This window comes from Tasmannia lanceolata, unplaced genomic scaffold (genome assembly GCF_043159265.1).
Source record: "Tasmannia lanceolata isolate RefF3 unplaced genomic scaffold, GAP_Taslan_0.1 ptg000016l, whole genome shotgun sequence".
Lineage (NCBI taxonomy): Eukaryota > Viridiplantae > Streptophyta > Magnoliopsida > Canellales > Winteraceae > Tasmannia > Tasmannia lanceolata.
Window position 1 is genome coordinate 5,019,126 of NW_027518693.1, and position 15,756 is coordinate 5,034,881.

The 15,756-nt window shown below is 37.7% G+C and overlaps 1 protein-coding gene across 1 annotated transcript; it reads left to right on the plus strand.

The window, feature by feature from the left end:
- The first annotated feature begins 5,590 nt into the window (after positions 1-5,590).
- On the plus strand, positions 5,591-14,801 carry LHCA5 (photosystem I light harvesting complex protein 5). The gene is made up of 6 exons (XM_077357242.1): positions 5,591-5,822; positions 6,507-6,639; positions 9,561-9,673; positions 13,765-13,869; positions 13,973-14,061; positions 14,410-14,801. Exons 1-6 carry the CDS (start codon positions 5,635-5,637, stop codon positions 14,550-14,552), a joined length of 771 nt encoding a protein of 256 aa, XP_077213357.1. The 5' UTR covers positions 5,591-5,634; the 3' UTR covers positions 14,553-14,801.
- The last annotated feature ends 955 nt before the right edge of the window (positions 14,802-15,756 follow it).

Sequence of the window (15,756 nt, forward strand, 5' to 3'; positions counted from 1 at the left end):
ATGTAGTATGAGTCTTACAGACAGGGGCGGAACTACATATAGCGCCTCCCACCCACCCCCCCCCCCCCCCCCCATTTGTTAGTGTAAATTCCAAAGTGACATGGCCCTTACAAATCGTAAAAAAAATTGATTCATTCTTATCTCATAATCGAAGTTTTCCGGAATTGTTAATTTTTCCATTTTTTTGGAAGAGGTCAATGCCTTGGTATTTCTCTAATAACTCTCTTTGTGCAAGTCCAAATTTTTGGGGATTTCCTTCCAACGATATGCTCTGCTTCTCCCACCCTATCCGAATATCTCTTTCTTTCCCACTCTCCCTCAATCTCTATCTATCTCAGTATCTCTCTTATACTCTGAACCTCTAATCCCATAGAAACCTCATGTACTCTTAACTCCTCTATTATCTTCTTTTTTAAGGTTCCTTTTTTACTTTCTGGCTGTAAAACAGGGTATCTAAATTGTGGAAAGAAAAAATTTTCCAGAGAAACCACGGTGCCACCATCAAAATATAATAATGCATATACTTGCAACCTATTTAAATCCCCTTCTTTTGGTATAATGCACGTATCTTAAATTAAAGTCCTTCATAGGCTACTAGCCTACTACAATGGCTCATCAAGTCGTCTTGCAGAGTCCAATGACCAATAAGCTATAGTAGAAAAAAGAGGTACACGGTATAAAAAACAAGGAGTGTACATATCAGTAGATGTGGATATACAAACAAACAAGGGAAAACTAAATATTAGTGGCAAGTTTCTGCATCTCTGTTGAGATCTTCAATTAATATTTATATTTATTTCTAGAATTTGTGCATGACGCGACAAATAGATGACATTTTGATATTATCTTGTGATCATCTTTATCGAACGGATTACATGGACTTTATCTAATTTTTGGTAAAGTTATTTTTCATGAAAAAAAAAATCCAAAAAAAAAAAATTTCAGAGAAAATTACAATTTTCAGACAATTAGTATTTAATTAACTAAATACTTTATTAAGGGGAGTGATATTTGCGCCCCTTTTATCACCAAGACACCCAGCGCCAGTGTACAAGGCAATCAAACCCACTGGATTCTTCTGACGTAAGTAAATTAGTCCCCTTTTAGTCGTTGATACCCAGGGAATGGGTGTCCCTAGTAATAAAAGGGGCATAAATATCACTTTCCTTTATTAATTGAGTGTATATCAATTGTAATTTGACAGCCAAAGTGTATATTATCAATTTAATAACATAATTCAGATAAGATTCAAATAAAACATGTCATTAATTTCAGCAACAGTAGTCCATTTAAAAAAAAAATCAACACAAGTCAAAACTAAGGCATAAAGAATCACAATTCAAAATCATTAAATTCCGGGTATTGTAAAAATAAAATCCCCCCCCCCCCCCATCCCCAAGTGTAAATTCCTGGCTCCGCCCCTGCTTACAGAGTAGTGTTCTCTTCTTCCTTTTAAATCCCTTCTATTTTCAGGGACTAAATTGATTCAGATAAACTTCATTGGGCAATGAGCCAATGACTTTGAAGAAGGAAAATGATGTATTCACTCCCTTTTCTTTCCCAAGCCACCCCATATTGTAAACAAGACTAGTAATCATATTCATAAATCATAAATCATAACTCATGAGTCATGAATACAGCAGAGGGGCGTCCTGGGAAAGCAAAGGGGGCGAATATATCACTTCCCTTTGAAGAATTGACTAAACAAGGAAGCTAAAGTAGAGATGGGCCCTATCTTTGATGATCCTAGTAGGTCCTACTGTTCCCCGTTGGATGATCCTAGCCTTAAGATTTGTGGCCTACAGATGGACAATGTAAATTAAGAAAAATATTCACCTACCATCAGGGGTGCAATTGGTTTAGGCTCAACCCGAACGGACAGGTTCAACCTGACATTGGCTCGGGTTTGGTTGGTTTTTCATCGATTGGGTAGGATTAGGTGCTAATCCAATTGAATTTCGAAGGGTTGAGGCCTTGGGCAACCCGACCAGAACCCGACCCCGTCCTCTCATTTTATCATGATTTTCCAAATATTTGGGTTATGTTTTTTAACAATTTCTCTACATTTGCCATGTGCGAACTCAAGCCCTAGTACGCCTCGGGTTAGGCTAGGTTTGCCCAACGGATCCAATCCAGGCCGAGTTGCACCCCTACCTACTTCAGCAGGGCAAAACCTCATTGTGATACAATGTAGCGCTCCCACAACAGCATGGCGGGTCCTACTTTGATTGATTCAAACTGTTCATTTGGTCATCCTTGCAATTGATCTCCTATGGCCCACAAACCATCTTCTTCATGAAATTATAACATCGAATAATGTTTGTTATTTTTTCATTGAATGTGAACTGTTGAGTTTATGTAGTTTTTGACCTCATCTTCAACAACAAAAATTAGATGTTATTGGATTATTGGTCTTATTTAATTTTGGGTCACGGGAGATCCAAAACAATGCCTATCAAGCGGACGGTAGGGATCAATCAAAGCTAGAACTGTGGCATTGCATTAGAATATAGTTGATCCAACCACTGCGACTTATAAACTACTACAGTGGAAATCTGGCTTCTTTATACGATTTGTTGGGTAAGTGTCTTGTTTCCACATGGTTAGAGTCCAAAATTGGAAAGTGGGCCAATAGGTTTTTGGAAAACCTAAGTACGTAAACACATCACACGAAAGAGAGAGAAAGACAGAGAAAAGGTGAAAGAGAGAGAGAGAGGAGAGAAATTTGGTATCTGCGATTGGGTCTTCTTCTTTGGTTTCTTCTTAAGTTTTCTTCTCAGGGTTTTCTCTCGGGTTACTCTCAGGTATTGTCTTGGGTGAGAGAAGCAAGGAAAGGATTGCTGGTTTGTGGGTTGTTAGTTAATCCATTTTAATCCTTGTATATTGTTATTTCATAGTGGAAGATCATTTTTTATCTCATATGAATGTAGGATTAGCCGAATCACGTAAATCTCGGTGTTCATCTTATGGCTTGTGTTTATTTTACTTTTCCGTTAATTTGTACACGGTCGGATCGGATTCTCCCAACGGATTTTTATCAACCAAATTGATGGTGATATTTTTCAAAAAAATAATTATGAGCAATTAAAAGTTCAAGTGGGGACCATTCGCTCAATGATCCAAACCATTTATTTCTTAGATTTTGCTAAGGATGGCCATCGAGCAAAATCAGCTCACATTCATTTGTTTGGCCCTAACATAAATAAGCCATGTCCCTGGAATATTTCTTAGATTTTGCTACGGATGGCCATGGAATGATTTTACTCCTTTGATCTGTAGAGGTTTTTATAATGTGTCACTCTCTCTACAAATCTAGAGAATGGAGGATTACACCATCATATGGATATGATTTTGGGGTCGACCCATTTCTGTTGGGGCCTAACAAATGAGTGCCCAATTGGCCAATTGCAAGTACTAATGGTTGTTGAATGTGGACTGTTCATCTTACCTTGCAATTGTTTGTTGGAATCATCTGATCAACGTGATTTCGTTTCACAATTGGGTGCACTCTGCGATTCTGCCTGATTACGACATTCAGTTCAAAAAAAATAACAGAATGAGAGAGGCAGAATTGACAACGGTATTAAAGGGGGGAGACATTGGAATCTCTTTCCCGTCCCGAGCACACATACTAATATTTGAACCTTATACTTCATATATTTGAAAGATCTATTGTCTACAGGTTCATACTTCACATTTTACCAGGGATTATGACAGCTGGTAAAGATAAATAATATACTGGCAGTTGTGACAGTGACCACCACCAATAAGCATATATTAGGATCAGTAATAAGTAATAACTATCAGTGAAAGACAAGCTTTACCTGAAGACAATTTATTCGATTGCTGGTAAAAAGCTTTACTGCAGCCACATTAAGCAACGGATTTCAAACCTACGATAATCCATTGGTATGAATTTTGTTGGTAGATTTCATGACTTTTACTTGCAGTGGAAGATTAATATTAATTGGAAGTTGTTAGCTATTCGCTACTAGGGTATGTAGGCAATGGTTTGAGAAATCCAATATATTGGCTCTTTGAAATCTTTCCTAGGCTAAAATATTGAACGCGAGCATTGCCAATGTTGGTAGGGGGCCTAGGGGCACGACCCGGTTTGGGTCAGGTTGATGCCATAGCGATCCCAACTTTAGATAGCATTCCCTCAACCCTAACTGATCCAACCCGAGCCTTGGGTCGAGGATGCTAAACACTAACCCATCCTACGTCTAAATCTCTTAACCCTAACCTAACCAGCTTCTAGTCGGATTGAGTCAGCTAGGTTTTGAGTTAGCCTAGGGCAAAAAGAAAAGAAATATAAAAAGTAAAAAACATAACTGAAGATTTTGAAAATCAAGATAAAATTAGAGGATGGAGGTCGGGTTCGGATTGCGTTAGCTTACCCAAGGCCTCTACCCTAACCCAACATGAAATTAAATCAGGTTGGCTTTTTCAAGCCCCAACGCAACCTATATGAAAAGGGTATTTTGGTTATTTTTGATGAAGTGGGAGTATTTTGGTTTTCTTTTATTAGATTAGTGTATTTTAATTAGTCATTTTATACGATTAGGTGTTCTAATTTTTTTCCTTTTAGGATTTTTTTGTTTTTCTTCTTTTGCTCAAGCTCAACATAATACACCAACTCAGTAAAAGATTATTTTGGTCGTTTTCCTTGATATGGGGGTATTTTAGTCCATTTTGATCCAGCATTGATCTCTCTTAAAACACATTACCCACTGCACTCAATTTGTAATAGAGGACAACATTTCACATATAAATCTTAGAAGAAGAAAAAAATTACTTAAGCCCCTTGATGTCAACTATATTGATCTATTTTATAGTAGTGCCTCAAAATATGCTCCAGCATCCAAAAATCAAGTATTACATAAACATAAAAACAATTGAAAAAGTTAAAGAAATTAGGGAAATGATATCCCCACCGCCACCCTTAAATCCACCCACCCCCTTTAATGTTTTTCTTTGCCTTTAAAACTTAACGAATAACGTTAGGAACGGGGGGAGGGGCGAAATATCATTTCCCTCATTTATGAGCCAACTGTTAAGGCTTTTGCTTAGCAATTAAGAACTTATAATTAAAAAAACATAGGGTCGACTCTTCTTGAGCCGCATTTTGCCTTAATAAGTCGATCAAAACTATTTTGACTCTCCCATACTCAATCACATCAAATGAGTCGTGCCGAGCCAACTAGGATTTGCTTTGGCCACATTTTAACCTCATTTTGAAGCACTGCTTCAATTTAGCATTTAAGTTCATCGCCATAGGCTAAAACTGCTTTGAGTCAATTGACTCATCTAAAACCCATTGAATTATATAAGAAACTTTTGTCTTCATGGTTTCTTCTTAGGGATTTGCTAGGGACTACCGCAGAAAGGCATTTCTCGGCTAGCTGTTGCATGTGTGAGTAGCCACCTCATATGAAATAATGAACAAGACAATATCTGTCAAAAAGTGAGCCTGTCTGGCTCATCTCACATGCAACAGCCAGCAGAGAAATGCCTTTCTGCGATGGTCCCTAGCAAATCCCTGGGTGCGCTTATGCGAATATTATTATGAAGATAAAAGCAGAGGCGTAAGGTTGGTTGTAGATGATTTTGGAAAAGCAGCGTTGAGGAAAGATGAACGTTGCTTTAGGCAAGGCCCTCGTTTTGCCTAGCTCTTCTTCTCCATTTCCTTACTCCTCTCGAAAATATGGAAGGAATCACAACCCAACAACACTCGCTCCATCTCGACTCTCAATCTTGGCTCGAGCCCAACGTGCCACTTGGCTTCCTGGACTCGACCCACCTCCCCACCTCGATGGCACGTTAGTCTCTCTCTCATTGAAGTTCCTTCTTTGAATGGTGGTAGTTTCTCTCAATTCAATGAGCTCATACTTTATTATGCTATTTCTCTTTTTGGGTGTCACACTACTTTCATTTCGGAGCTTTCTTTTTTAACGATTTTTTCAGAGGATTATACAAAAATAAGGTGATCTTGGTTGGAAATGATAATTTGATTGGATAAAGAACAAAACCCATGTTTATAAATGGGTTTGCGAACTGGGGTTCTTGTGAATTAGGAATGTGGAGGATTCAATACATTGAAACTGGAGATTTGATTGAACGTAATGAAACCAACACATTTTTTCCCCTTTTCTATCTAGGAGTAACTAAAGAACCGATGTTCTTTTTTAATACACCAACACCAAAATATCAATCTCAATGTTTTGCTATTAGGAATATTTAATTAGCCCATTATACCTTTCTGATGTTATTGTCGGTCCAATTGATTGATAAAACATCAACAATGTCTTAGTTCTGGAGAGCTTATTTCCTTTATCCAGTTGAATGGAGGCACTTTTGAGCACAATGGGGATTTTTTTTTGGTAATTACTTTTAGTTAATGGACTCAAGCAGCATCTGCTTATTTTCTCTAATAGCATCATCTTACTTGTGTAAGTATCTAATTGATCCCGTACATGTCGGCTAATTGAGATTATCTTATGTAGTCTTGCTGGAGATTATGGGTTTGATCCTTTGGGACTTGGAGAGGACCCTGAAAGTTTAAAATGGTATGTGCAAGCAGAACTTGTCCATTCCCGGTTTGCAATGGCTGGAGTAGTGGGAATTCTTCTACCCGATGTAAGTGATTGGGATTTTTCTATCTACAAATTCCATGAAATGTGATAATTTCTTCCTGTGAAATTTTTTTTATTGCGTTTTTTATTGCATTTTAGTGAGGAAAGACTTGATAGCTAGGAACATAACAGAGAACATGACCTTGGATAGGATAGAATGGAGGAAAATGATGCACATAGAAGAACCCAACTAGAACCAGGATTAGAGCCGGGTAGATTCCTTTTACCTTCTTCATGATTTGTTTCTAAAGGATTCATGTAGCCGACCCCAACTAGTTTGGAACAAAAGCTTTGTTGAGTTGAGTTGAGTTGTGCGTTTTAGTTCTTGTTGAAGTATAAATGATTCAATTACACCAACTCAAACAGCTCAAGCTTTTGGCTTAATTGGTTGTTTCATATGGTATCAGAGCTATTACCTTAGGGTTCAAAACCTAACAACTCCTTCATATTAAAAATCCATGTGTATGGCCAACCCAAAAAGAGGGGTCACACACAAGGGGGAGTGTGGGGAGTGTTGAAGCATAAATGATTAAATAACACCAAACAGTTTAAGACCCTGTTTGTTTGAGATTAGGATAACCGATTGTGAGTGCTAAACCGATTATTGGACTCAAATTTATTGTGATTGCCAAATGTAATTCGGTTTTGCACTCACAATCGGTTGGCATAATCTTAAACGAACAGGGCATAAGCTATGATTTGGGAGACACTTTGAATTTATTGCAGACAGACGTGACATTGCGTGTCCACATTTGTCGACACTCCTTTGGACAGTTCTAAATGGAGGTGTCGGACTTGTGTCGACATGTTTTTGTACCGTGACAAGTGTGAAATTCTATTTTATTATTGAATATTATGTTTACCTTTTATAACTTGTATCCATGTCGAAACTCGAGACACAAATCCATGTCCACAAATAATGATTATATATACTTTCTGTTTTAGCCATGTCCCCGTTTCTAAATTTGGGAATTTTTCCGTGTCCGACACTCCATGCCCGTGTCGACAGGCAACACTTGTGTCCGTGTCCACAAATCATAGGGCAGAAGCTGTTGGAGTAATTGGTTGTTTCATCTCAATCCATGCCAATTTTGACCTCTTCCTGCTTGAATCCACTCCACTTTAAAATGCTTATAAAAAGGTAGATTGTCCGAAATCAATATTTTCAATTGGTGCTTTTTTCCTTATGTTCATAAGCAAGATAAACCAAATGATCAAATACTTGTTTAAGGTCAAAGGAACTCCTTCCAGGAAAAAAATATGCAGATTGAATAGCTTGTATAGGATGAAATATGTGTAACAATATGCTCAAAACTACCATTCAAAATAAAATAAAAATATGCTCAAAACTTCAAAGATAAATGAGTTATTTGCCTGAAATATAATGTTCTTATACCACATCTGATTGCTAACATTAAAAAATATCAGTGGAATTTTATTTTATTCTCTTTACTTTAAGCTGATAGGTGTCTTTGTTATGAATAAAACAAGATGAGTCAAAGCACTAAGAATAGGGATGGTCAGACAAAATCAATACGCAATCTCACATCCCTAATTAACCCCAAGGCTATGTTATTAAAAAATAAATGCCCTGATCCAAATAGTCTTTCCACCAAACCTATCAAGGGAGCACATCAAAACCTACTGATGCAAGCCAAGATGATCTTGCAACCTAACTGTGAACAGATTTTCCCATAGAAATTCATTCATATATGCAATGTCAAGAGTAAAGGCTATGTTGGGTATAGCCTGTTCTCTCATTGAAGTCCCATCACGAGTGGCATCTGAGATACGATTTCCATCCCATGGCTTACCTACCCAGAAAATGGGCCTCTCTACCACAAATCAGACTTTGTCATCTAGCTCCGACTACCCTTTTGGGACTAATATTTGTTTTATACCTAATAACGGTGCAATTTCTTATTTCTAGGTGAACTGCCTGGAAAAAATAAAGAATCACAGTTAGGAAGCTCATCGAAGCAGAAACCATTGATTTTTTATTTTTTTTTAACATTGGAATAATCCTGCTAATAAACTAAGGAGGGACAAACAATGAGCGGTGGTCAAAATAAAATTTACAGGTTGTTTGTAATCCAAGAAAAAGAGGGAAGATTTTGTTTGACTCTACTTGGTAATGGTATTGACATTGCTTTAGAAATTACTGAGTTAAGACCAAGTGGTCCTCATGCTTATGTAGATGTGTCCCTCTAATGATTTTCTAATTTGACTGTTTCTCTCTTTTAGCATGTTGATGCACTCTGTTCCCATTAATATAATATTCTGAAGAGAAAATTTATTTTGTGACAAAATGGTCAAAAACTTTTTTGCAAAAAGTTGCAACTGTAGTTGAACATATCTTGTCTTTATACTGATAACATGGTCCGAGTCCAGGAGAAAATTTGAAAAATTCGCTGTTTGTAAACCACTTGTTCCTTCAGCCTGCACAATGATTCCTCAAAACATCTTCGACTAAACTTAATCCAAACATAAGATGCTTATTTAAATTTTAAGATTGCTTTGGCAAGCTGTTAAGTTTACTTGTTTATTGATTATAATCCACTGACCTGATGCTTAATCCAGTGCATGTTTAGATCGTTTCATTCTTCATCAACTCAAATATAGCTACTATCTTTTCCCAATGTGAGAAATTCATGACTCAAAGCATGTATTGAACTAATCATTGAGAGGTAAAAAGTAACCATGCGAAGGATGCAGTTTTGGTTATTTCTTACTCAGGATGGACATCTTTTTAAAACATTTATTTAGTTCTTCTCTCATCCCTCGTTTTGCTTTGAAAATACTCCAGTGTTTGATTTGAAGAAAAATAGTACGAGCTTGATGATTATTCTCAACTTCTAATCAGTCAGTGTGCACTTCATTCATTTTGAAAGTGTTGTGATTTGATCTTTTTGTTGTTAGTTGCAGTTACTTCGTGTGACAGGAATCAGCAATATACCCATTTGGTATGAAGCGGGTGCTGTAAAATTTGAGTTTGCCAGCACAGAAGCACTCTTTATTATTCAGCTCTTTTTGATGGGGTAATGTTTATGTGGCCTTTCAGTCACGTTTGTATGGACTTCCACTCCTACAAATTAATTGCTAAAATTTACCTACTCTGAATCTCTGATACTAGTTGTTTCATTTTCATTTGTGTGGCATGGATAAGACAGGACAGATATGGTAATAACATCACACATTGCAAACCATGTACACTTCAAACTTTATTATCACAAACTTCTTCTCTTCAATTCCTTGAATGACGATCTTAGATTCAACCATATTGCTTGAGCTATTTTGGTTTGTGAGGTTTTCCCTAACTGAGGGGTCTAATTTCCCTTGAGATGATGGTATCTCACACAGTGTCGAAGGTTTTTCATATTGTAATATTCCCCTTATTCTTGTCTCAATAATCTGCGTTAAGCTTGTTAGAAACAGGGTACTCAAATCAGTTCAAAAAAATTATTCAAGCAATTACCCAAATACGATTTCTAGTTTCAGATGTAGAGCTTTGATCAGTTCTGTGCCAAAATAACGAGCAGAGGCACATGATTGGTTAATCACAACCTTAGAATGGATTATTGCGCCTAACAGTTGATGTGCAATTGGGTTTCTTGGGATATCTCTGGGATACAACCACCTCTCTTGATTGGACATAGCGAACATGTTAGTGTTGAGGACCTGCCAAATCGTGAAACTTTTTAGAGTGAAATGATGAAGAGCTCGAAGACAAAATCTAGTATCAAAAGCTAAGATTTGGTTGAGAACCTCTTATGAGAAGATGAATTGATAGAGCACAAGGCAGAAGATTTTTTTTATTAAGGAAAGTGACAATAGTCTATCTTCTATAGGCACTTAGAGTTTAGATCAAAGCACCCAGCCCTAATTAGGGCTAAATGGCTCTAAATGCATGAAAAAAAGTAACATTAATTACAGTTAAAAAGTCTCAAATGACTTAAAATGCTCAATCCATTGATATTGTGTGGGGCCAATTCCATAAGAGTTGACTATCCCACTTTGTTCATAGTGAATTATGATAGTTAGACCGGTTTAGGGGATTCTCGCGATAGAGAAGAGGACACGATGGTTTGGAATGTGTAATTTCGCAGGTGCTTCTTTCAGAGAGATAGACTTGGTTGCTACCTTTAGGATGAGGCTTGATTCGGTTTTCACCAGAAGAAATTGTGAGGATGACAGGGTCTAGATTTGATATTCATATGGTGAGTTTTCGGTTCAATCTTTCTGCCAACAGCCAATTCTGCCTTTATCCCTTCCCTGACCATTAGAGTTTGGAACTTGCCATCTCCCCTTCAGATAAATGCTTTCTGCTGGACTACCTGATTCGGTAATGTTTTGATAGTGAGATCTTTGTTCCCATCATTTGATCATCATTAGTGATTGTGCTATGTATATTGCTTCTGAGGAGATAATGGATCATTTTTTCTTACATTGCAGCATTGCTAGAGAGACCTGGTCCTTGATGTTGGGCCTTTTTGGCGTGAGTTGTGCCCTCCCATTCCACATTGACAACCTCTTCAAGGAATGGGCTTTTCCCTCCCTCCAAAGCCACATTTTATGGAGATTATCTTTTTGGTGCTTTACTTTGGCTTATTTGGAAGGGAGAGGAACTCTTCACGGGGGAGTGTTTTCTAGGAGAGTGCACTCCATTTTGTACCTAGTTCTCATTAATATCAATTAGTGGGAGGCTATCATTCCAGACTTTCACAATATTTGGGAGTCCTTTATCTGGCGATCTTGGAACGAGATCAGGACAAACAGGATCATGGTGGATCAACCTTCTCTTAGGTGGCCTATCCCTCCTTCGGGGAGCCTCAAGTGAACTTTGATAGTTCTAGCTTGGGGAATCCAGGTCCAGCTAGGATTGGGGGCCTGCTCCAGAGTAAGAGTGAGAATAAGTGGAGCAGAGACTAATTCGATTGGCAAGAAGGATTCTAATGGGGACGGAGTTCATCTTTTGGATTAGTCTCTTCCTGATCCTCTCATTGTGGAGGTTGATTCGCTCAACGTCATCATTGGGTAAGGGATGGGGTCAGCTACCCTTAGGACTTTGCGGATGTCATAGAGGAGTGCTTGATTTGGTCAAGGGGCACAGAACTTATTTTCAACATTTGTAGTGCTTGGCCAATAGTGAGGCAGACCAGGCTAGATTAGGGATATAAACTTTTGAGTATCTCCCTCCTTGTAGCTTTTTGTTTGTTGTTCTTTCTATTTTTGTTTGGGTGTTGGTCGTTGAGCTTTGCCCTTTTTCTAATAAAGCTTCGCCATTAGAAAAAAGGGTCCAGACAGTATATAAGAAGGTAAAACGACGTATGTAGGCTTGAGGAGAAGAATCCTTAAATCAAATCAATTATGCGAGCTGCAAAGTGGTAAAGCAATGTAAAGGATGGGCCCATGGGATACACGGGAATTCACGCACTAACGCCTGTGTTTGCACGCCACACACACAACTTGGATCGGCACATGTACATGTGGTAAAAAATTTCAAATGAACTCTCTTTGTTTATTTACGAGTGCTTAACATTGGAAAAGAGTCTCTCGGAATAAGCTACTTCCCTTTTTCTTGCTTTCTAATTTCCCAAACCAACAAGAAGAATACAAGTTCCCTCCAAAAATTTGATTCAAAATAAAGCAGTCAAAGCTTGTAAATTTTCATTTTGTAGCTTATACACACAAAAAGACTTATGAACGATCTTTTCAAAGCTTTGTATAAATAACATATTCTACTCAAAGATATAAGAGAGCCGTCAATGGTGACTTCTGTCACTCGACTTTTCCCAACCCAATCTGCTAAGTATTGCCCTATCATTGTCTTCTTCTTTCATATTGAACAAAGCAATTTTCTGTTTGACCTCTTTAAGATTTTGTTTAAGTATGACTTGTGCATGCTTTTTAGCAAATGTGTGGCTATACCTTTCGTTCAAATGTGCTAAACAATAGCAGATAAAGCAAGTTTGAGAGCCAAAGCTACCTGCCTATTACTGTTAGCTGATCGAGTGGTACAGCCCAGTTCTTTTTGAAGATGACTCTGAGGCTTCCTTCTTGAAAGGAAATTTTAAAAAGCTCTATCTCTAGATCCACAAGGAATAGGAGTATTTGAAAAAATAAAAAATTTGAAAAGATCACGCTTTTTTAATCAGAATAAGAGTATTTGAAAAATAAATGGCTAACAGATTCTGTGTGTGCAAAAAAGACAAATTGGGTCCACTCAGGGCATACCTTGATTCAGAGGAGAGAGAGAGAGAGAGAGAGAGAGAGAGAGAGAGAGAGAGAGAGAGAGAGATTTTGCCAATAGCCCAAAAATCAACCATTTAACCATTTAGAGAGAGTTTGCCGATAGCCCAAAAATCAACCATTTAACCATCTTTTTTAATTTATTGGTCTATAAAGGAGGGAGACAATACATAATATGAAGATAATATGATTATCTCCCTCCTTTATAGGCCATTGAATATGGACCATTGTATATTCATATTATGTATTGTCTTTTTATCTATCTTGATGGGATACTTAGGATCACCCTATCATAATGATTTTTAGGCATTGAAGCATCTAAGGTAACTTATATTAAATGGATGGCTTAGATCAATCATGGTCAGCCTCATATGTATGATACAAAGTAGGAAGCATGGTAATACAATGCATCCAAGATTGCATGTGATCAATATATGTATGCGTGTGTGTCTCGAAAATAACTATTAAATTCTTTGAATGCTTATCGCCATGATACAGGCCATTCTTTCTTTATATATAAATTTCTAGCCCTGTTTGTATGTAATTATGTATTCAGAGAGAGAGATAGCATTTGTACTTTTTATACATGATAAGAGCATGTACAACTCAGTTGCAAGTATTTTGGACCTACAGCCATCCAATTAAAGAATGGCCCAATTTACCATAATCTTGCAGAGTGAGTGCAAAAAGTGTTTATTTTAACATCGCCAAAAGTAACATTATCAAGCCCCCATTTTAACTTTCTTACCTGTTCAACCATGTGGTTATAGACTATGATCTTACATTATTTTAACTCATAGAAGGCTGTATCAGCTGCTAATCCTTTTTGGCATTTCCAATACTTGTTATACATTGTTTGTATTCACTTGTGACTTTGCAGATTTGTAGAAACCAAAAGGTACATGGATTTTACTAATCCTGGATCTCAAGCCCAAGAAGGAACCTTCTTAGGGCTGGAAGCTTCATTTGAAGGTCTTGAACCTGGGTAATTATCCTAATTTAAGACTTCTTTGTATCCTTCACTAGCGAAATTGCAAAACCATAGTAGAACACTCCTCTTATGGGAAACTAACAGTCTGTATCAATAGCTACCCTGGTGGTCCATTGCTCAATCCTCTCGGTTTGGCGAAAGACATCAACAATGCCCATGAATGGAAACTCAAAGAAATTAAGAATGGTTTGGTTTGATCTCTCCTCTTCAATAATGATATAGAAATACTGAAATATTTTGTATGGTACTTTGTGAAACAACCAATTACTCCAAAAGCTTAAGCTGTTAGAGATGGTGTTATTTAATCATTTATACTTCCACACTCCCCCACACTTGTGACCCCTCTTTTTCTGGGTTGGCCATACACATGGATATTTATCAAGGGTTGTTGGGATTTGAAACCAAGACCTATTGTGAGGCAATAGCTCTGATACCATGTGAAACAACCAATTACCCCAAAAGCTTAAGCTGTTAGAAATGGTGTTATTCAATCATTTATACTTCAACATATTTGAGTGGGATCTTTGGTTCCAGGACGGCTGGCAATGGTAGCAATGCTTGGAATCTTTGTACAAGCTTATGTGACTCGCGTCGGTCCCATCGACAACCTCATATCACACGTTTCCAATCCATGGCATACAACTGTGATTCAAACTCTTGCTGGTTCTGGTTCTTGAATACAACTGAGGGAGGTCAACCTCTCCTATGTTACTTCAGCTGTAAGATACCACCAGCTCCTAAACAGCAGGGAATGTTGTTAAATTCATCGTCTTCAATTTTTGTAGTTTTTTGTCGTATCTATACTTCTTTTAAACTACACCAGCTCCTAAGTCTGGGTTTTGTTTTGTTTTTTATTTGTTATGCTCTCTGAGTTCGTCTTTGGTACTGTTTCGGTTTGAAGATATAGAAGGTAAAGAAGTTGATCTTGGGTGTTGTATCTTTGGACAATTTTGGGTTTTTTTTGGATCTCTTTTGATAGGTTCTTTTTCATAGTTATTAGGAAGTGCTTGATTTAGAGGAGGTTGTTTCTGTTGGGTTTTCTCTTTTGAATTCAGCAACCAAGAAAAAATTACAGTAGAAGCAAAGATTTTTCACACAGAATGGAGGGAAGAAGTAAATGATCTCCTTTTCTTTTATTTTTTTGAAATGGATATCCTTTTCTTTTATTAAAACTAGAGAAAGAGAAAAAAGGTTTCAGAGATGATTTACGTTTAAGAGATAAAGAGTAAATACCTATAGAATGGCCAGGTTGGATCAAATTAAAAGGAGATTGTTATGGGGTGGGTCGGATGCAAAGTGTGGTATTCCACTGATGTGTTGGAAAGAGGTTTGCAAACCCATCAAAACGGGAGGTCTTGGTATCAGGAAGCTTCAGTAAATGAAGCACTGGTAGGAAAATGGCTATGGAGATACGGGGAGGAAACACCTCAGTTGTGGGCAAAAGTAATTGAGAGCAAGTATGGATCTACTCAAGGGAATTGGGAGTCAGAGGATAGATTCAAACGACCAAGCGTAATGGTGTGGCATGACATCATGAGATTTAAGAAGAAATTTTTAGAAGGTGTAAGGTTTAGGGTCTACTCAGGGGACATGGTCAGATTCTGGTTTAATTGCTCTTCCGCTCCTTTGAAGGAAATATATCCTGAGCTGCTTGCATTGGCCTCCTCTAAGGAGGCGTTGGTCAAGGACTATTTTGATGGAAGAAAAGGTCAGGTAACATGGATGCCGGTCTTTAAGAGGAATTTTTTTGAGAGGACAAAATGATTTGGATCTGGAACTCGGATGGGGAATTCTCTGTCGAATCTTTCTACCATCATCTTGCACCTTGCCCTGGATCTTCCTAAGTAGCCAAAGTATGGAGCATCCAAGCACCACCAAAGG

Bases quoted from the DNA above. Each gene is read 5' to 3' on its own strand.
- LHCA5 (XM_077357242.1), top strand. From the start codon at position 5,635: ATGAACGTTGCTTTAGGCAAGGCCCTCGTTTTGCCTAGCTCTTCTTCT. The intron at 9,674-13,764 runs GTAATGTTTATG...GTGACTTTGCAG, and splicing joins ATTCAGCTCTTTTTGATGGG to ATTTGTAGAAACCAAAAGGT. The intron at 13,870-13,972 runs GTAATTATCCTA...CTGTATCAATAG, and splicing joins TTTGAAGGTCTTGAACCTGG to CTACCCTGGTGGTCCATTGC.